Genomic DNA, 23,653 nt, shown 5'->3' on the forward strand with positions numbered 1-23,653 from the left:
ACCACTGTGTAAATGATTCAACAACGAATTGGAGTAAAAACATTTTACAAGTTTATAATTAGATTTAAAAGTTAAATGCAAAAACTGCCTTATGTGCAGTTTACGTTTGCATACAATTTGTTATTTGAGAGTTGATTATTATATCTAAAGATAAATAGCAACTGAATTTAGGTTAATAGTTTGGGCTCCGTGGTTAACCTTTAATATTATAGTAATGTGTAAGTAAGGGCTCCCTATAGTTTACAGCATTAACTGAGATTTTTTTTTTTTTTTTTTTATCCTTAAGAAACTTATTTATAATTGAATTCAATTAAAGACAGAGACACAGTTTGTTCAGTAAACTCCTGTTTAATTTAAAAAAAAAAAAAAGCAATTTTGTTGTTTTCTCCCTCTGCTGTACCGAACCGAACCATGACTTCAAAACCGAGGTACGTACCGAACCGTCAGTTTTGTGTACCGTTACACCCCTACTCAAAGCATTGATGCATTTATTTGATCAAAATACAGTAAAAACAGTAATATCATGAAATATTATTACAATTAAATTTGTTTTCTCTTTTAATATATTTTATAATGTCATTTATTTATTCCTATAATTCTCTGATTATGCTGATTTAGTGCTCAAGAAAAATTTCAATATTCGTATCAATGTTGAAAACAATTGTGCTTCTTATTATTTTTGAGTAAACAGATTTTTTAAAAGATTCACTGATAAATGGAAAGTTCAAAATGATTTATTTGAAATTGTGTGTAACATTATAATGTCTTTACTATTTAAGATATTTAAATCCATCTTTGGATTAATTTAAAAAAAAAATGCATTAAACTTCTTAAAGAATTTCTAATCATTTCTATTTGAATTTGAGGTTTAATTATAAATACACATGAATGAGTAAAATATAATGATGATTTGAACAGAAATCCCTGCTGAAATGTTTTAAGTGCTGCATATTACCTAACTTTGAATGCTTCCTAACCACCTTAACACCAGCCAGTTTTGTTTTCAACCAAACCACTTTACTGTGGTCCTCCAACTAGACTAGTGCCAAACCAACACGAACCATCACAGAAATCTGTACAGATCTAATCTGGTAATTTCAGTGACATGGCTGAAGCATCTGACCTAACACAAAAACACATTTTCTCATGCCTGCTTTCTGCTACAACACCTCCTTCTTCCTGTGTCCACCCAGACACGAACAGAATCTCCATGTGACAGAATTTTAATGCTGTACATACACAAACTGATGGGACACCTAAATCGAGCTGTTTAGATGTCACACCACATTCCAGAAAAGGTGATGAAAAAAGCATGGTTGCGAGTTTGCTTGAATGAGTGTCATTTTTGTTTTCATGCGTTCTGCACTGGAAACAAAGTGCTGACACTGTGTGAAAGCTTTAATCCAATAAAGACACAAGCACTTGCTTTATATGGCACATCCCCGTCCAATTCTTGCCATTTGATGTTCGTGTAGTCCTAGCACTTGAGCTCTTCACAAGAGAAACGGAGGATGATTAAAAGTCTAGGCTAAAAGCACATGTTGTAAAAGAAGGCCTCTGTCATCCACTAGTGTCAGTGTGGCCTTTAAGATAACCTTCTTCTGTTGAGAATGAATACAATACAGACACTGGCAATGATCACAGTCCTTCAATAACATCAGTGAGTGTACATTTTAAATAGAGCAGACCTTTTCACAACAGACTTCTCCTTTTTGCAAGACCTCAGACTTGCGCCACTATTATACAGGCAATTTTTGCCATTTCCGTCTTGCTGTTTTAATTTCCAATCTGCTCACAAAAAAAAGAAATAAATAAAAAACAAGATTTTTTTTGAGTGTGTATCTGTTAACAGTGTTTTAACATCTGCTGAATAATGCAATACATCATCATTTTCAAGCCCAGACATCACATCAGCTCTGAGGCACAATATAATACATTTTAAATAACCAAGGCATCATGGATCTCTTCGATCAGGGAGACATTTTTCATCACTAGCTTTTGGAAATCAAGATCGAGTTGATGAATTTCTGCAGGCCTCAGACGTAACCCATCCATCCACATAAAATATAGAGGTCCTTGGAGCTAAAACAAAAGGACGGACATCACAACCCGTAGCGTTTAAGTTTTATCATTCACAGAGAAGGTGTTGGAAAAATAATATATACTTGGGATCTTCTCCAGCATTCAAACTTGTGAGTTGTGAAGTGTCAAGCCTTGCAGGATTCATCTCTACGCTACTCTCACCCTAACTGCAGTTCAATTTATCTTCCCCATGAGCTGTATATGGCAGAGCGGTTTTGCATGACCACTGCCAGCTGCCTTAATCCTAGCCTGGGTTGCACTTACTCGGTCTAATTCAGCAGATCTAATTCAGAGATCATTTAAAAGCTGCAGGGCTGGAGCCCCGAGCCTCTGGCCCTGCAAAACGGGAGACCGATCATTATAAAATCCTCCACAACAAACACTCTACCGTCTAGCGTTTACTCGCCTATAGCCGGTGCAGCAAGCAAAATGGCACGTGTCGCTCAATTACATTTCGAATCTGTCTTGTGCAGGTGAGTGATTTTGGTCCACTCGTGTCAGTCAGCAGAACTGCAGTACAAACTGACAATGCAAGGAAGGATGACACCACCATCACTATCGGCTCTAGCTTATCAGATACGAAAACATGAAACATTGGTCTTACCTCCCAAAACTTGCTGGAGAGCTGCAGCAGGAATGATAGGAAAGAAAAAGAGAGAATAATAAATCAACAACACAGAAAACAGCATTTGTCATTCAGGCTGTTGCAAACTATAATGAGCATAATAAATGTCATTGCTGAAGATAGTATATGGGTCAATGACGTGACGGGTCATTTTTTTTTTTTTTTTGTCGAAAGGCATTAATAATAATAAAAAACAAAGATATGACATTCAAAGTATGTAAGGTAGTACAACTAGATCTCTTATTGAATCCAAAAGGTTTTATTATATTTTGCTACATATAAATGTATTTTAAAGATTTTGAAGTGTCAAAAGATCATTTGGTTTAACCGTCCAAAGGCCAATACAGCCATTTTATTTGTGATTAAAATAAAATAAATTAAAATGTAATTAAAATGTAATAAATGTATATGTTTTTTATTCTAGCATGATTTTATAACATATTATATCAACATACTGCAAAATGGTATTAAAATTATGTGTAGAAGTCATTGCTTTTTTATGAGAAAGAATATCCGGAAAAATGAATTTCATTGATGTCATTCGGAGTAACCAATATAAAGGGACCATTTTGGATCAAGTCATGCGGTCAATATCATGTGACAGGATGTGACATCATTCAGACACCTGCAAAGGGCCACATGGTCATTAAATGGTTAGTTCACCCAAAAATGAAAATAATGTCATTTATTACTCACCCTCATGGCGTTCCACACCCGTAAGACCTTTGTAATCTTCGGGACACAAATTAAGATATTTTTGTTAAAATCCGATGGCTCAGTGAGGCCTCCATGGCTAGCAATGACATTTCCTCTCTCAAGATCCATTAATGTACTAAAAAGATATTGGTAACACTTTACAATAAGATTCATTGGTTAAACATTAGTTAATGTATTAACTAACGTGAACTAACCATGAGCAATGCATTTGTTACTGTATTTACTAATCTTCGTTAATGTTAGTTAATGAAAATACAGTTGTTCATTGTTTGTTCATGTTAGTTCACAGTTCACAGATTAATAAATGCTGTAGAAGTGCAGTTCATTATTAGTTCATGTTAACTAATGTAGCTAACTAATGTTAACTAATGAACCTTATTGTAAAGTGTTACCAACATATTTAAATCAGTTCATGTGAGTAAGAGTGGTTCAATATTAATATTATAAAGCGACGAGAATATTTTTGGTGCGCCAAAAAAAACAAAATAACGACTTATTTAGTGATGGCCGATTTCAAAACACTGCTTCAGGAAGCTTCGGAGCGTAATGAATCAGCGTATGGAATCACGTGACTTTGGCGCTCCGAACCGCTGATTCGACAGGCTGATTCATAACGCTCCGAAGCTTCCTGACGCAGTGTTTTGAAATCAGCCATCACTATATCACTATATAAGTCATTATTTTGGTTTTTTTTTTGGCGCACCAAAAATATTCTCGTCGCTTTATAATATTAATATTGAACCACTGTACTCACATGAACTGATTTAAATATGTTTTTAGTACATTAATGGATCTTGAGAGAGGAAATGTCATTGCTGGCAATGGAGGCCTCTCTGAGCCATCGGATTTTAACAAAAATATCTTAATTTGTGTTCCGAAGATTAACGAAGGTCTTACGAGTGTGGAACGGCATGAGGGTGAATAATTAATGACAGAATTTTCATTTTTGGGTGAACTAACCCTTTAAGCAAAGTAACTAACTCTCTCTTAACTACTTGAAAAATTCATGTTTTCACTTGCTCGTACGCATGTCCCGAAACGTCGGGTCATTTGGTACAACCGCTATAAAACATGGAAAATGTTGTAATATTTTAAAAACTTGTACTAAATATAAAATGATTGACTGAGATAGCTAGCTAGATATCAGCCTGTTAACATTGTTCAAAAATTTAGTCATTGGGTATAACCAAAAGTATCATTCAGTAAAACCGAAATTTTGGTTAAACCAAATGACTTTTTTGGTGACAAATTTTGTCCATCTTGTAAAAAATGACAAAAGCAGTGTTAACTGATTACAAAAACCACATAATCTCATTTTCAACACTTAATAAAACCTCCAAATTAATTATCTTTCTATTAGTTTTTTTTTTACACTTAAAAACCTTATTCGTCAATGACCCATATATGTACCTGTAATTTCTAGGGGAGTCTATCAAAATATCAAGTTAGATGAGGTTTTAGGTTATAGCTCATATTTAAGTATCTTGTTTGAATGTCAAATCCTACTATTATGAATCAATTAAATGAAACTTTACATGGCAAACAGGCTAAATGCATACTACTATAAATATAACTTTAATAAACGTTTGCAAGGCCTACTTGTAATCCTACACTTTATAATTATTCAGGTGTAGGAGCAAAACATCATGCGCATCCAAGAAAAATCATATGCATCAGTAAGATAACAAGCATTCAGAAAAGTAAATCAAGGAACTCAGAGGGTGAATGTCATTTTAAAGTGGTTAAAGAGTATTACTCAAAAGCATATATGATATCTTTGGTGGCATGTGAAGTAAAATACCACTACTTGAGTATACAGTAAGTACTTACAAATGTTGTTGGCAGAAACTTTAAAAAGCTTAATTGCATCCTTAGGAGTCTACTGTAGATTTCAATCTGACTAAAACATGATAAAAATTCACGCACCACTTGTTTGAGTCATAAATCAAGTCAACTCAAATGTTATTGTCATTACTGCAGATGACTGTTTATAGTAGATGTCTAGATGATTAGACTCATGGGAGCTGGGATGCATGTTGCTTGTGTTGTTTTCTAAGATACAATGATTAAATCTATAAATGGGAGTTTCTTCGACTTCAGGAACTTTTATTTCCCAGGGGGTCGATTTTTATAAAACCTAACAGATTTCAACTTTTTTCTTTTTGTTATATGAAGGTCATATTAAAACAGTCTAGAAACTTCTAACCAGCTCTGCATTCAAATATCCCTACTATACAGTATGTGTAAAAACAGTATGTGTAGAATTCATAACAGCAGGCAAAAAGTACTGGGATGACTTACTACAAAGAAGCTCACATGACAAAGCAAATATGGCAGACATATTTGACACGGCATATTTGACAAATATGGCAGACTTTTAACACGATCGACGTGGGTTCGAATCCGCCTTTTGCCGAGCTCGCATTTATTTTCAATACATTTTAAAAAATTTCTAAAAGTGGAAATAAACTGCAAACGGGTGTTTAATAATTGTTAAAAGTGTTTATTGGCTAGGGTTAGGGGAAGGTGTAGGGAGGGTTTTTATTCCCCCAATAAGGCAGCATCCATTTAATAATTGTAATTAATATAATCGTTTACACTCTATGATGTTATTGCATCCTGTTAATGTACAAAAATACTGAGGTGCAAATAGTATCTGCCAATATAAAGTATAGATAGCATCTAATTACTATTTACTCTTATTGCAAAGAACTGATACTTTTACATGGTGTAAATAGAATCTGTCGCTATTGTCACCTAGAATATCGTTAAGAAAATGCTGCTATTGTCACTTAGTGTAAATAGAATATATTGCTATTTTCACTTAGTGTAAATAGCATCTACAGCTTAGGACCTTTTTACACCTGGGCTTTTCACTTAGGGCCTGTTTACACCTGGTCACTTCATGCGGATAGCTATCTGATTTATAAAAACGATTGCATTTACACTTGGCCACATAAATGTGTCTCCGCAAAACGGATATAAATCAATTCCCACACTATATGCAGATTTCATGAGTTCACTTCACCGAAAGCAAAAAATATGAGCTGCATTTTATTGATCATCAGCTAATTTCAAAATCAAAGACCGCAATAGGAGAGAGCACGGTAACAGCACTGGTAAGATTATTTAGTCTCATTACTTTTAATGAAGATGGTTGTGTTTTGAGCACCTGCGACTTACTTTCAGTTTGATTTGCGGCAGTTTGTGCGTTGTCTTGCTGAATAGATAATCAGCTGCTCATCTGCGGCGATGCGTGCTGCAGTAACGCTGTCATATCTTGCTACAACATGTTATTTTGCCTATAACACGCTCTCACACGTTTATTTTTTAGTATTTTTGGGAGGAGTTAAATTTACATATGAGCAACCAGATGCATTTAAACTGTTACCTGTTCAGTTTTGACTGGAATGCATCCCAGACCACCTCCTGAAGTGGTTTGAGCGATCGGATTTATATCCATCCCGAATGTGTTTCGGAGGGCATTTAAACCTGCTCTTTTCACGATCGGATAGCTTTCCGATCAGAGAAAACGCATGAAGTGACCAGGTGTAAACAGGCTGTTAATGTAAATAGCATCTATCATTATTTGCACTTAGTGTAAATAGCATCTATTGCTATTTGCATTTAGTGCAAATAGCCGCTACCATATTATAAATAATTTATGTTTGCATATCATTTTTTTTTTTTATGTGCACTCACAATCTTTAATCAAAAATATTAACCTCCTCTCTCCCTCAAAATTACATCTGTTCTCTTCATGACATATGTATCGGCAGAGGATAAGGCTATATATTAGAGATGCACCGATGTATTGGCCAACAATCGGTATCGGCCGATAAAAGCTATTATCATCACTATCGGCCATCAGCCGATTGTTTAAAAACTGCCGATGATCAGGGTCGATTATATCCTGTCAATCAAAAGGGTGCGGAAAAACGTGTCAGACTGCAACTCATACATACTGTGCATGAAGAAAATCACTCGTGTTGAATTTTAACGCATTAACAGTTAAAAAATAGTGACATTAAAGCAGGCTCTTTTTGACCCTATGAATCACCCGTTGTTCAAGCCAGGGTTGCCAGGTCTGCGTTTTTTATTTTCCTATATCAAATATTATTTGTAGCGCCTCCCATCCAATAATCGCAAAAAGCTTAGTGCTTTGTTACTTCTGATAATAATAAAAGTTTCAGTTTTCAAATTCTGTCAATTTTATCATGAAATTCAAACAATAAATGGCGTTTTGGCGCTCTTAAACGTGACATGTCGTGTCAGATCGCTGTAATGCCACAGTTCAGGCAGCAGTGCGGAGCGCGAGTCTCTTCAATACAAGTTATATCTCGAAAAACATGCATGAACATCAAAGGTATGTTGAAAGATATAGTACAACTTACCGGAATGTATCATGTCTCATGTAACCACTTTATTTGTGTTTCAACCGCGGAAAGACGTCAATAAAACAGCTTGTGAACAATATGTCACATTTACCTCAGGAATGTTTTCCATTGCTCAAAGTTCCTTAGCTATCTATACTAATATATATATATTTTTTAAATATATATATATATATATATATATATATATATATATATATATATATATATATTTAAAAAAAAAAAAAAAACACTAGAGAGGAGCTTATTTACTGTTAATTACCTTTGTGTAAATTTGCCATGAAGACAAGTGCTTATGAAAAATACCTTATGTGATATTTTTATACAAACATTTCAGTTTTTATTTGAGTGTAATTATTATATCTGAAAATAAACAGCAGCTGAATATAATACCTCTGTTGTTAATTGTAACCTCTAATATTGTAGTGTACCAAATGAGAGGGTTTCCTGTATAGTTTGTAACATTATTTGGGAGAGATTTTTTTTCCCTTAAGAAAAAACAAACTATCGGTATCGGCCGATATCATTCTGAATAATCGGCTATCGGTATTGGCAGAGAAATGTAATATCGGTGCATCTCTACTATATATCCTCCATGACTGATTGCAAACTGGCATTCAGATTTGCCCCCATTTAGTTAGCAACGCCCAACTTACTACAATCCAATCACTTCCCGAGAACAAAATCAATTCTGCCCTACATTTTATTCTCATTCCAGAAGCTTTTTCACTCGTGTATACAGTACATCACACAATAGGGAATTCTATCGCAACTTCAGTTTCATGCCGACTTTACCACCCTCAGTGACTGGTTGTGGCAAGAAAAAAACCTCCAAGATGTTTAAGTGAAGAAAGAGAAAACACTTAGGAGAAACCAAGCTTATCCTCCAAGGCACACATTTTAATAAATGTACATAAAGCCAAATATTATCTACTTACATAATATGTGTAATACTATTACTTGTTCACTGAATAAATCAAATAGCCTAATTATTCCTATAAATGAATATGGGTATAGACAAAAAGTAATTTAGGACTCATTAATACCACAATCTGAATATGATGATACTGATCCTGCTTTCACAGCAAGTTCTCCAAGAGGCCAAAAGGTCAGGTGCTACCTTAATGACATACTTGAGACCACAGGACAGACTCGGGCAAGCGCAGGGCTAAGCAAGGCACGGAAAAGCCTTTACTGTGAAATAATAGGAGTCAGGGGAGGACGTCAAAGACTTGCAAGGTGGAGCTTGTGTGGAGCTGGATGGTCTGGTCATGGAGGGTGAGTAAGATCACAGTTGCCACTGTGATAATGAGGAAAAAGTAGCTGTGAGAGGAGCTGTTTGCAGCTCTTAAAAGGTGGAGGGCAACAATATTCGCTCTAAAACACTAATGAGAACACATGGCGGCTACCACATGGCCATTGAAAACCGAGACCTAACCCTATGGCCAATTAAAGAGGAATCTTTGCGAATGTTATTTTGCGATCATCATTATGTGGCCATGGAGACGTCGGCATGTAAACGAGCACTCGGGAGAGGGAGCGCTGATCTATTATCCATTTTCCTAATCTAGGTCGCTCAACGACTACAAATTAAATGTGAGGTTTCCAAGCAAATCTTAACGGACTGCTTTATCAATTAAGTAGTAATTTAGACTATGTCTGTCGGATACCTCAGGTGTATTACATGCGAAGGGGACATTAGCGCACGCCGACAACATTCACAAAGCGAAGCTGAAAGCACAACAAAAGCCGGGCCAAAAGACGACACAAAACCCTCAGCGCAAATGCTGCTCGATTGCCTGGAGCGAGACAGTAAATCTCTTAATCACACTGTGTTTGTGAGAGCTGCTTGCTTGGCTCTGGATATCAGGCCATGCAAAACTGTCCGCCGCACATAAATCATGAGGGCTGCTTTAACCTTTACAAGTGTTCTCCTCAGCTCCTTCAAATTGGTCACGGCAACAAAGTCCCGGAGAATTGTAATGAATCGAGCATGGCCGTGAGAGCTGACACGGTGACAGAGTCTGGAGCTTCTCAAAATGAGCATGCTAGGCTAGCGCCACGAGGGTTATTAGCATGATCTCAGCCTGTCGGTTTGAAAAAGCCAGAGTGGCATGTAATCTGTCTCTATTTAGTGAAGTGATGCTAATCCCTCTCTTGATCTGAATCAGGTCCTCCAGTGTGAACTCGATTGTCAAATATGACAAGGCATCTCCATCAACCACAAGTATAGAGAAAGAGGGCTCACAGCAGCTAAAATATGAAATTAACAGCCTTTTTGATTGGTATTGCAGTAAATCAATAATATAGGTGTCACCCACTTAACAAAACAGCTTCCCACCTGTAGAATGGCTTTTCAACAGTGTCTTCTTGACAGCTCGTTTTGCTGTTATCTGTGTTTGTTACAAGACTGTTTGATCATCCTATATAATTGTAAGTCTGAAAGTTGATTTTAATCAGTCGTTACAGAAAACAGAGGCTGAAAATCACTTCGCTGATCTCTCACTTTCACTGTACCTCAATGCTGGAATGATTTTCCCAATCCGAGTAGCCGAGTCTCCTGCTAGCTTTAAGAAACGCCTGAGGACATATCTCCTGTGAGCACTCGTCTCACAATTGTTAATGCACTTTTTTATAAAAAAAAAACAAAAAAACAACAACATTATTCTTAAACTATTATTTTACTGTGCCTCACTTCCATCTCTGTTCTAGTCTGTCAGGGTTCAAAAGTTGTTGTTTTTTTTTTTCAGTTGGCACAGTCAGTAATTCAGATTTTAACTTGCTCTCCCAATGTTTTTACTGGCCTCACAAGAATTGTATATATTGTAAATACAGACAGATAATATTCTCACACTTTCTGCATATTAAACACACACAAAAAAATTATTTAACTTTATTTGTTTATTTTCTTCACACATCACATGTCTTGAGCATACTCCTCACTGACACTGTTTTCAACTTGGTAAACATGTACAGTAACTTAAAGGAACACTCCACTTTTTTTGAAAATAGGCTAATTTTCCATCTCCCCTAGAGTTAAACAGTTGAGTTTTACCGTTTTCGAATCCATTCAGCCGATCTCCGGGTCTGGCGGTACCACTTTTAGCATAGCTTAGCATAGTTCATTGAATCTGATTAGACCGTTAGTATCTCGCTCAAAAATGACCAAAGAGTTTCAGTATTTCTCCTATTTAAAACTTGACTCTTCTGTAGTTACATTGTGTACTAAGGCCGACGGAAAATGAAAAGTTGCGATTTTCTAGGCCGATATGGCTAGGAACTATACTCTCATTCCGGCGTAACAATCAAAGAACTTTGCTGCCGTACCATGGGTGCAGCAGGCGCAATGATATTACGCAGCGCCTGTGACCCCCTGCTTGCACAGGGAGCATGCCTTGCAACCATGGAGACATCTGTGAGAGACGCTACGTAATATCATTGCACCTGCTTAACCCATGGTACGACAGCAAAGTTCTTTGATTATTACGCCAGAATGAGAGTATAGTTCTCAGCCATATCGGCCTCGAAAATCGCAACTTTTCATTTTCCGTCAGTTTGAGTACACGATGTAACTACAGAAGAGTCAAGTTTTAAATAGGAGAAATACTGAAACTCATTGGTCATTTTTGTGCGAGATGCTAACGGTCTAATCAGATTCAATGAATTATGCTAAGCTATGCTAAAAGTGGTACCGCCAGACCCAGAGATCGGCTAAGTGGATTCGAAAATGGTAAAATTCAACTGTTTAACTCTAGGGGAGTTGGAAAATGAGCCTATTTTCAAAAAAAGTGGAGTGTTCCTTTAAAATTTCAAGATTGAATGTCTGAGTCTGGGACAAGACTACAAGAAAATGTATAGATTTAAGGTATATATACACATACACACACAGGGGTTGGACTAGTGTTGTCACGATACCAAAATTATGACTTCGATACAATAACTGACTAAATTATTGCGATACGAATACTGAATCGATACCATGGCAAAAACTAAAACAACAGTAAAAGTAATTGAATAATATGACAGAACTTAAAATTCATTGTTTTATAAATTAATTTTAAACAAAACACATTTTCAATTATTATCAATCACATTCGCTAACCTTTCACAATTCTTGTAAACAGGTTAGGATAGGGGTGGGTGATATGACCATAATATTATTTCATGATATGAGTAATTTAATTTTTTTTATTAATATAATTTTACATTACAATATAGTTCATTAATTTTATTTTATCTTAAATCATATTTAAAATTGGTAACACTTTATTTTAAGGTGACTTAGTTACACATTACTACATGTACTTACTATAGTAATAACAATACATTCTGCATAATTACAAATAACTAACCCTACACCAAACCCTAACCCTGACCGTAACTCTATAGTAAATACATGTAGTTAATTAATATTACTCAGTACTTATTTGAGTAAGTACAATGTAACTAAGTCATATTAAAATAAAGTGTTACCTTAAAATTATTTGATCTTTTATCTTCACTCTGTAAATTAACTTTACTTCTTAATAAAAAGTTATTCTGTCATGCAGTGGGTGAATTTCTCTCATCTTTTGTTGTTTGATTAACATTAATCACACAGACAGCAGCAGGTTTATTAGGCTGCTGTCTCTTTACGATTTGACGCACAGCTCCAATACATTGGAACATACCCGATTTCTTTCTTAACTTTTTACATTCACTTAAGACATACCCGACTGTGTTGTGTGGATACTCGCCGGGGCTGGATTCACGAAAAACTTCTTAAGAAAGAAGTTAAGAAAATTCTTAAGATAAATTAAGAAATTCGTAAGAATGTTCCTAAGTACAATTCTTGAAAAATTCTTAATCTTAAAATCTTAATTTTTTTCTTAAGAAGAAAATGACAGGCTTTGGTGTTATATGATTGAAAGGTGGATATTGCTGAAAACTCGCTGAATCGAAAAACCTCAAAGCCCGTTTTTTTTGAGCTGCCTGCAGATTACCGTAGTAATCATAATAAGCACACAGACTATTTTCATCATGAATGGCTTGATGGGAGTTAAATACTCTGCGTCGTGTTTTTAATGTGGCATGTCAAGTTAAAATAGCTATTTTAAAAGAGCCTGTCTCAGGAAAATGCCGAAGGTGCATTTTGACATATTTTTAACCATTCAAGCCAAAAAATTGTGAAAAAAAAAATGAATTCATGATCACATGCTGTCTGAAAGATGGCTTTCTGCGTGCACGCTTCAGGTCTGAGCCTGGGCAGCGTGAGTAGCACTTTGAGCTCTTTTTTCAAGGCTTATTGATCTTAAAGGGGACATATCATGAAAATCTGACTTTTTCTGTGTTTAAGTGCTATAATCGGGTCCCCGGTGCATCTACCAAACCGGAAAACGTGAAAAGGGACAACCCAGTAACTTTGTTTTGTTAAGCCTTTCTCTGCAAGCATGTGAAAAACGAGCCTCTCAGATTTCGCTCTCCTTGTGACGTAGAAAGGGGATCGTATTATAATATTACTAACCCCTTTATCTGTATGTTTCCACCCATGGTGCCGCTATTTTGTTTTTGCAAGCGACAGCGGTGTACCAGTAACACTGGTCCTGGAATGCAGCTGTCCTGCACAGTTTAGTTACTACAACCCTGATCAAACACACTTGAATGTCTTCAGGATTACTAAAGCTACATGAAGGAAGGTGAATTGGGTCGGAGCAAAACTCTACAGGACAGCAGCACTCAAGAACAACCATCCCTGAGCTTGTGATATGTCTCAGCTGTGTAAACATTATCACTGATCTGTTAACGGCTATAATAGTAAACATATGAGCCTCCATAAACTCCTGGCATCTGAGCCACTAAGGACGCAGTGGTGTAATTTTATTTATAAAGGGAATGTGTCCAAATAAATTCATTTACCAGTATGTGCAATTCATTTTACACCAGACTGCTTTACACATGAGGGTCAGTGGTTGATTCTCAAAGATGGACCGATAACTGTTCATGATCCAATTTCATATATTTTGTGATGTTTGCAAATTGTCTTTCTGAATGAGTTTCGTTACCTGTTGCTAATGTACTGTGGCTAAAGTTAGCATTGTTTCTTACTGTATTCATGGAGACCAGAGCCATGCCATTCTTTTCATTTTTTAAAAACACTTGCAGTCTATATAATTCATAAGCACATCTTCATTCTTAGAGTCTCTCCAACAGTGTGCAGCTTTAGCCACGTTAGCTGTGCAGCACGCTATCAAACACATTCAGAATCAAATGTTAGCAAACATCCACAAAATACATGTCATACCTATGTGATCTGATATGCTGCATCACGAACGGTTTGTAATGATCCATTTAGAGAGTTATATTTGCTGTGTGAGCTTCTCTTGTGTTGTTAATGCCTCAGTGTATTGGAATCGCGAGCTTGGGGGTGGGAAGCACAAGATCATGTGCATTTAAAGGTACACACACCAAATCAGCGCATTTTTTCTCCCACCCAAAAGTAGGCAGTTAAATCATGGTATAATAAAGAATCCATTGGGTATTTTGAGCTGAAACTTCACAGACACATTCAGGGGACACCTGAGACTTATATTACCTCTTGTAAAAAGGGGCATAATAGGTCACCTTTAATAACTCTTTTAAACATCAAACCTGTCCTGTGCTTTATTTTCTCATGCGCTGCATGGATATATTTTTCTTCCTGCAGGGAGTGGAAACAGAGCTCTGCACAAACATGTCGCTGTCACACATTGATGCAAATTATGAAATACAGCTCTTATTAGAATTCTGTTATTCTTAAAGTACCGGTACTGATAAAATTTGGAACTGTACCATTGTTTAATAGCAAGGAATCGCGATACCTTTCTAGTACCGGTATTTTGTGCAACCTTGGTATAACCTTGGGGTATAAAGTGTTCCTAATTGAAGAAAGTTCTGATCTTCTACAACATTTGATCTATAGGATAGAAATGACATATACTTAATTTTTTTTAGATAAGGAACATTATTATTATTATTATTTTTTTAACAATTAATGCAAAATAAGAATTAATTTTATGAGAATTATCTATAGAATTATAAGTAGTAAGTGAATTAAGTAAAAGAAAAACCTGTCCTGACATTTTGTGGATGAAAACCATGAAAACATGCATTCCAGCACTACCTCATTGTCTCTTGGCAGTCTGGTTTTATTTTCCACTATAAGTATTTTGAAAATGCAAAGCCACACAGGCAAACCAGCAAATGCACTTGAGTGCACAGGGATGGGATTTGGGGTGTCTTTCCAAGGTCTAAAAGCAAATCTGACAAGCTCCAACAAGCTCCTTTTATTAAACAAAGCAAATGCAAGCAATATCTAACACGAAGATCCTTTCCCCTCTGAGAAGGAGAGCTAGCATTCATTTTGACCTTGTCGTAAAAATCAGGTGGTGTGTTGACAGATCATGTGGACCTACTGATAACTGAGTGTTCATTGCATGAAAGAAAATAAGTGGATGAATCATGAGAGACAGTGAGTTGGAAAAGTTTTATATGAATTTTCATCCTCCTGCACAGATTGGTCCTCCTGACACTAAAGATATATATAGATATATATATATATATATATATATATATATATATATATATAGGGAACTGAAATTTGAATTTTCTGTATTCTAATGAATCCAACATCAATAGTAACACCACTGTAAAACAAAGTCATTCCTTCTACTGACCATAGTTAATCGATAAATAAAAAAAATTAGCATTAAAAGGAATGCTTCACATATAAAAAAAAAAAAAAAAAAAAAAAAAATTATTTACCATTATTATTACCATTATTATTGCCATTATTTACTCCTGATTTGGTCAGCAGTTTCAAGTTAACACTGAATGGGAAGATTATCAAAAAATATATTAAATAAAATGAAAAAAAAAAACATATCAAATTTCAGCCTGTTCCTCACAGGAAGCTATTATAAGGTTTCAAAAGACTGTGTTGTATTGCAAAAGGCCACCAAGCAAAATTAACAAGGCAGCTGAAAAGACTCCATGTCCTATTCTAATTACTTGCTGAATTGTTGCCTAGTGTGTAAACCATTATTTGGCTTCTTGTGCCCTCTGCCAAGCACGGTAAACTATTGTGCTGATTACCGCACAACCAGCTACTGGCAAAAACACACAAGCCCTGAGCCGGATGAATGTAGCTAACCTCACTCGCTTGCGTTTTGGCCCCAAAAGAAATACAAAACTGCATAATGGCAGCAGATGCCTGTCTGAAAGGAAAATACAGACATGCTTGCATCCTTGGCACACACAGCTCAATGTTGAGGGCAACCCAGACTAATTTGTGTTGATAAATAAGACAGACTCTCAGTCTACATTATTTAATCCTGGGGAGCGGATGGCCTTGTTTTCGCAGTGAAAGCTCGTTCCCTATACACTTAAAGAAAAGCCTCTGCGAATTTAGTTTCTCGCACAGTAAAAATACCACAGAAGGGATGGAGTCCAACATTACATGAAAAGGTTTTTGTCTGATGCAAACTAGACCTCTTCAGCGCTTTGCTCTTGCTTTTATAGAAATATTTAGTAGACTGTATGGGTGGGCGGTATGACCAAAACCTTGCATGACCATATGAGTAATTTTACATCATGGCAAAAGATACGGCATATATACCATAAAATATATATATTAGAGGTGTGACGAGATTTCATGCCACAAGATCTCACAATATTAAAACGTGACTGTATTTCTCGTCAAGGTAAAAAGCGGTCTCGCGATATCAGCATGTTAGAGTTGAGTTTGTGTCTGTTACTGCATATAGCAACTAAAGGGGACCTATTACACCCCTTTTCACAAGATGTAATATAAGTCTCTGGTGTCCCCAGAATGTGTCTGTGAAGTTTCAGCTCAAAATACTCCACAGATCATTCATTATAGCTTGTCAAATTTGCGCCTATTTGGGTGTGAGCAAAACCATGGTGTTTTTGTGTGTCCCTTTAAATCCAAATGAGCTGCTCCTTTCCAGAAAAGGGCGGAGCTTTAACAGCTCACGCTTTAGATACTCAACAATAACAAAGCTGGAGAATCTCACACAGCCAAAATGACGATTGTCAGTAGCGGTGTTCAACTTTACATTGTTCAAACCAGAGTCAGACACTGATGGAGAGTCTAAGGAAGAAGTTACAATGTTTAGAAAGCAACTGGATATTTCTGAATGGTGAGTAGATAAATTTATGTAGTTGCTGTGGAGATGATTCAACTCATCGACTAGTATGTGCCATCATGTTAATCTTTTGTGCAAATCCAGCATTGAACTGACCTTCGTTTGTAAAGCAGTCCAGCTTAAAATGATTTGCGCAAAAAAAAAAAATATATATATATATATAACACTTTACCGACTTTCTTCGGCACATTTCCTTCATAAATGAAATTCAACCACGGTGTCCTCAGTGGCTTGGATGCAGAGAGTCTATGGAGACTCTTATGTTCGATGGTACATCAAATAACAACGTTTGTAATGCTTTTTTTTGCCGCAGACGTTGTATATCACCAGCTGCTACAGCGAGTAAAGAGAAATGGCGGACTGCTGCGGCTCACTCAGGGCAGTATCTATGCTAACAGATCGTCACCAGTCATGGGCAGGGTGACTCTTACATAAGAGTAGGGGGAAATCTGGAATCGCGCGTTTGGAGAGACTGTTTTATTTATATTTATATTTATATATATATATATATAAAAAGGAGTGGGTGGATTTTTACCATTATAGCTTGGTTGTTTACACACCGTGGACACACATCTGTGTTCAAACACCTTATAAAAAGTGAATTTTGCATAATAGGTCCCCTTTAATACTCAAAGTAGAACTAAAATGTGAGATTCATAGGTAGCATTTTGTTGTCAAGACACCCACAAAATACCAGAAGTGGTGCATTCCACGGACAAGAATCCATGAACAGCAACATTAGACCGTTTTCTAAGGCTATACAATATATCAACCATTTAAAAATCACAATAAAGCATAGTGCTATTGTGAAATCACAAACGCTGCAGTTCAATTAAATAAATATATGCGCTGTTGCACTGTTATCATTTAAATACGTGGAGCGCGTCTCAACAGCTTCATTAACAAACTCCATCTCTGCATATGCTGTAAGTTTGGGTTGCTTATAGCATTCATCTGAGAACGCAATGTGTGCCATTTCACCAGATTTGTAACGAAATCATTTATAAACATACACCAACGCAGGAAAATACATCGATATGTTTCTAAATATGCGGATTGGTGTTCATCGTGATTTCAAAATAAAACTTTAAACCCTCGCTCTGAGTTTGCATGTTTTAATGTCCACATGTTTTTGTTCAAGTAATTACAGTGGCTGTAGCATATCGTAAAGAAGTGGCCAAATATTAAAGATTAAGTAGACATTTGAATGAAATGTTCGGCAAATATTAAATGAGTATTTAAAGGTGCAGTGTGTAGATTTTAGTGGCATCTAGCAGTGTGGTTGCAAATTGCAATATAGAGAAGCTACGGTGGCCAACACAGGACAAAGATGTCGTCGTCTGAGACAACAGAGAGTAGCCAGTCAAGCAAATGCGCTCTGTAGAGCAGTTTGTCCATTTAGGGCTACTGTAGAAACATGTCGGTGGAAAATGGCAACTTAACATGTAAGGGGACCCGCGATGTATGTAGATAGAAACGGCTCATTCTAAGGTAATAAAAACATAACGGTTCATTATGTAAGGTCTTTATACACCACTGAAAACATAGTTATGTATATTATATTGCATTTCTGTCAACAGATCCTCCTAAAAATTACACATTGCACCTTTAATCATTCTGTAAAGTGTAACAATAATAATCACACGCCATTGGTGCCCTCTGTAAGAATTTGTTATAATATTTAAATGTACAGAAGTTCATTATTGTTCATAGTATATTACATTATGTATTTTAACAGTGTTGTTCAGTAAAATCAAATGAGTATTTGCTTTTGATACTTTAATTTGAATCAATTATTGCCTCGTTATTATACATGTATTTGAAGTCATTTTAAAGGCACTTGGGTCTATTTTTATTACCATATATCATATTTTGTCATTGAAAATTTCTTAAAAATAGTGTTAAAATATTGTCTCATCTCATTCTCATGAACCTAATATCATGTATCATTTCGTCTTGTAAGCTAAGTGTATCCACACTCCCCAAATATACATTTTAGATAAAAGCGTCTTTAAAAAAAGAAAAAAAAAGAAAAAAGATAGGTGTCTACCAAATACATAAATGTAAAATAACTTAAAATAATTAATTATTATGAAATCTAATGACCATATGAAATCTAATTGATAATATAATATAATATAATATAATATAATATAATATAATATAATATAATATATAATATAAAGTTATTTATATGAAACACTATAAGAAAGAAAGAAAGAAAGAAAGAACACAGACACAAAGAAAGAAGCTGTATACACTGGTAGCAGCCATCTTCAACAGTTTGCAAAGTATATTATTTGTGCTTGCCATGCTTGCTGTCAGATTTTTCAAACCACAATGAGGATATACCACAGTATAAACAACACAGCAGAATCTCGTCCAGCCCTACGAAAATGCACAAATAAACGCCTGTTTTCATCATCTGCAGGCATATGAAAGCATCCCATTAATGAGGAAACACTTGTGCGTGTGTGCAATTTTGCTTATGTGCCCTTTAAAATGGTAACAGTATTGATTTTAAGAGCTCTCAGCAGGCCTGTGTTAATGCGGCATATATATACGACACATAAACGATGAGGATAACACAGTGTCTGACCAGCACTGCAGTTTATGCACTGCTCATATATTGGTTTAGGACCTCATTAGCATGCCTGAGGCAGATGCAAGAGAAAAGATGCACACACTGCTGATATATCGCTTTGGCCTAGATTTCCATTGTGGCGAGGGCAGCCTTAATTGATACTGACGGCCCTCTTAGCTTTGAGGGTAAAAGCCTGCAAAATTTCACCTGGGAGGTTTGACAAGGGCACGGCGATGGAGACCACTTCCCACTCACTGTCTGGGAATATCGTTAAATATGAAAAGACATGCGTGTAATTAACCGCCACCGTTTGATGAGTCTCTGCTAATTCTTCAGAGGATTTGTTATATCAATACTTAACTAGAAATAATAATTACACTGTGACTCTTGATTATCTATGCATTTTTTAAAATACTCAAATACCCCTCTGTGTTTGATAAGTCAGTCTTCCGATGGATAATCCCTGGAGTAAAAGCAAGGATTTAAGGCGTACGAAAACCAATTGTTCCCTTTAATATTGTCCTTTACCAGTGTCAAATCCAATTTGCTCTATCAACTTTCAGGATGATTTATTTTTCTGTTCTTAACGTCTCTCCGTCCCACATATCTCTCTTCTTTTGAAGCGCCAGGAAATTTCCTCTTAATTCGAAGCAGACTTGCTGGACTTGCTTCTCTCGGTACAGAGCAAAGCGCCGCTCCCTGCCGACTCCACAGTGGGTAACCTGAGACTGCATTAAGTGAAAAGTCAAGCGTGAGCTGCCACTGTCTCTGTCCTCGCTGCCTGTTCAATTAGAAGGAGAAACGGGCCAAATATATTTCTGTATGAAGTCATGCAGATTTGGCCTCGGGTTTAACACCGTACCGCCATATGACAGACTGCGACTTCTCCAAAGGGCTGAGACATTGCTGAGTGGCCCTAATTAGTCTACATATGTCACCTAGAACAGTTTCTATGGCAAATTGCTCTCCCATGCTCCAACACATGTCCATGTTTTCAACAAATTAGTACGAGAATATGCTACATATGTATATAGATCATACACGGCTAGGATTACAACTGCAAACATATTTTCTTCTGCTACAGGACTAAGGAGATAGGCATGATCATTTTGTTGCGAAATATATCAAACCGAAAGCCTTGGATATGATTTACCGGTGCTTTGTATTGGGTATCGCATAATAATACTGATGTAAAATTAAAGATGTCTCATGGTGATAATGCTGACATGATTTTGTGGATTATTACTTTGGTAGGTAGCATGATTTTCATTTATACTTCTGAATTTTCTGCATCCATTTATTATAACTAGCTTCCCCCATTTTGTTTAGCTACATTTACAGCAATAAAAAGTCTAAAAGAAACATCTGATTTGAATTAAGCTGATATCAGGATACAATTAATGTGCTGCCCTTATCTTTCAGTCACATATGTTTAGGATGTTTTTTTTAGCATATCAATCCTTTATTTACAGTTAAAATAAACTGCATCTCTAAGCAGCTGTAAACATGCAATTCATCTCAACCTGATCTAATGAGATCTACATCCAGAGACATCTCATTAGATATAAATGTTCAAAGCATTTTAAAAGGTTAATTTGCTGTAATACCAGATCATCTGAAACACACCAATGTAAAAGTGTGAAATGAAAATGCAACTTATTCACATCTATTTTCTAAATGCATGTTACAGATATTATTGTAAATGATTCATCCATGTATACGTTTCTTTCTTCATCTCTTTTCTCTATCCTATTTTTTTTAAACTAGAAATTATTAAATCAAAATGTCATAACATATGCCAGACTTCTCCAATCATTTAGTTTGCTTGAAGGTGAAGTGTGTAAGATTGTATGTTAAAATACATTCTCTTAACCCAGTTTATGGTTCATTGACTACTATTAGTATGCCATTCATGGGTTTATCTCCCTAAAAAGTGTAAACATTGAGCCTCCCAGGCACCATCAAAACACCTGTCAATTTCTTTCCAGCTCAACCTATAGCGAGAGTTTGGGGTGTGGCTACTGTAGCAGGCGGAGCCAGAGGGTGTTTAGCCGGTGTGAGACCATGGATGATGCGTTACATGGGAAAAGACATTCAGCTTCAGTGACAGAAGTGCAAGACAAAATTTGCTGCATTAAGATATTAAATAACTAAACAAGTCATGCACACATCAAATCAAATGGGGCATTGTGATGCAACACACTACTGTGGAGGCTTTAATACTAAACAGACAAATTAACGAATTTATAATGTTTACTTCGATGTTTCCAGTGTAGACAGACTTAAAGGGTTAGTTCACCCAAAAATAATAATAAATAATGTCATTAATTACTCACCCTCATGTCGCTCCACACCGGTAAGACCTTCGTTCATCTTGGGAACACAAATTAAGATATTTTTGATGAAATCCGATGGCTCAGTGAGGCCTCTATTGCCAGCAATGTCACTGAACCTCTGAAGATCCAGAAAGGTACTAAAGACATATTTAAAACAGTTCATGTGACTTCAACCTTAATATTATAAAGCGACAAAAATACTTTTTGTGCGCCAGAAAAAACAAAATACGACTTTCCAGCAATATCTTGTGACGGCCGATTTCAAAACACTGCTTCAAAGCTTTACGAATCTTTTGTTTTGAATCAGTGGTTTGGATCGCGTAAACGAAGCCTCGTTTACTGAAATCATGTGACTTTGGCGCTCCGAACCACTGATTCGAAACAAGATTTGTAAAGCTTCGAAGCAGTGTTTTGAAATCGGCCATCACTAGATATTGCTGAAAAGTCATTATTTTGTTTTTTTGCCACACAAAAAGTACTCTCAACTCTCGTTTCTTTATAATATTAAGGTAGAACCACTGTACTCACATGAACTGTTTTAAATATGTCTTTAGTACCTTTCTGGATCTTGAGAGGTTCAGTGACATTGCTGGCAATAGAGGCCTCACTGAGCCATCGGATTTCATCAAAAATATCTTAATTTGTGTTCTGAAGATGAATGAAGGTCTTACGGGTGTAGAACGACATGAGGGTGAGTAATAAATGGCATTATTTTCATTTTTGGGTGAACTAACCCTTTAAAGTTGTGGCACGTCATGTCAAAAAATGTGCCCAATGCAGATATACTGGATGGGTTTATTATAAGCAAAACATCAGCGTTAGTGTTAATCTTGTCAGGTTTTTTTTTTTTTTTTTTTTTATATTTAGGGAGTTTTCATTTTCAGATCAGTAGATCGTGTTTTGTTCTGAAACAGGGACTTAATTTGTTACATTGTTGCATTTTCTTCTTGGTTTCACAAGGAAAATGCAACAGGTTCTGAAACAAATGCTCCAAACCAGCCAGGTGTGACAGCACCCTTAGTCCAGTGTCAAATATACTTTTTAGTTTTTATCATATTTAGACTACCTTGTCCTGTTTTTGTTTAGTCAAGTTTTAGTCGACCAAATGTCTGGGCATTTTAGTCCAGTTTTAGTCAATGAAAACATTACTCAACATAAAAAAAAAAAAAAAAAAAAAAAAAAGTGTTTAGAAATTTATTTTTACATTTCATCACAATTATTGCACTTTCACCTATAAGAACAAACTTATATGCATGGTTTATTTTACCTCATCTAGTGTATTGATTATAGAGGCTATTTATCATATAAATTAACACACTCTCTGTCTACATTATGAAAACTAGTAAAACAAGAAACTTCTCTCAAAAATTTAAATAATAATAATAGTAATTCCCATATTTCCAAATTACATAAATGTTTTTCTGTTAAAACAACAGCAAAAAGAATTTGTATTGTTCAACAGAGGTTGAGTAAGTGCATTCATTCAGCAACCACAATTGCAAAAAATATAGTCAAGATCCATGTTTGGATTTTTCAACACTGCGAAAGTTTAATCGCAGATTTAGTCACAGCAAACAGCACAGCGGCTCATGACAGAACACAGACTGGCTGAATGACACTTTCATTTAAGCAGAATATCTAAAATGGAGATCGCTAAACTCCAGCGTACTTGTTTGTTGGTGTTTTCAGATCATTGGCTCTTATTCTGCTGTGTAGAGAGAAAGTGTGTGCAT

At 35.9% G+C, this 23,653-nt stretch overlaps 1 protein-coding gene across 12 annotated transcripts in view; it reads right to left on the reverse strand.

The window, feature by feature from the left end:
- Positions 1-23,653, reverse strand: part of nrxn2a (neurexin 2a) — a 432,106-nt gene that overhangs the window by 347,257 nt on the left and 61,196 nt on the right. For 11 of the 12 annotated variants that reach the window (XM_051877575.1, XM_051877573.1, XM_051877574.1 and 8 more), the window contains one exon: positions 2,687-2,707. The exons of the other annotated variant lie outside the window; for it this stretch is intronic. In XM_051877575.1, the coding sequence (XP_051733535.1) occupies positions 2,687-2,707 (21 nt within the window). The remainder of the gene's footprint in view (positions 1-2,686; positions 2,708-23,653) is intronic. 12 annotated transcript variants of the gene reach the window in all.

The sequence above is a fragment of the Ctenopharyngodon idella genome, chromosome 21, assembly GCF_019924925.1.
Source record: "Ctenopharyngodon idella isolate HZGC_01 chromosome 21, HZGC01, whole genome shotgun sequence".
Taxonomy (NCBI): Eukaryota; Metazoa; Chordata; class Actinopteri; order Cypriniformes; family Xenocyprididae; genus Ctenopharyngodon; species Ctenopharyngodon idella.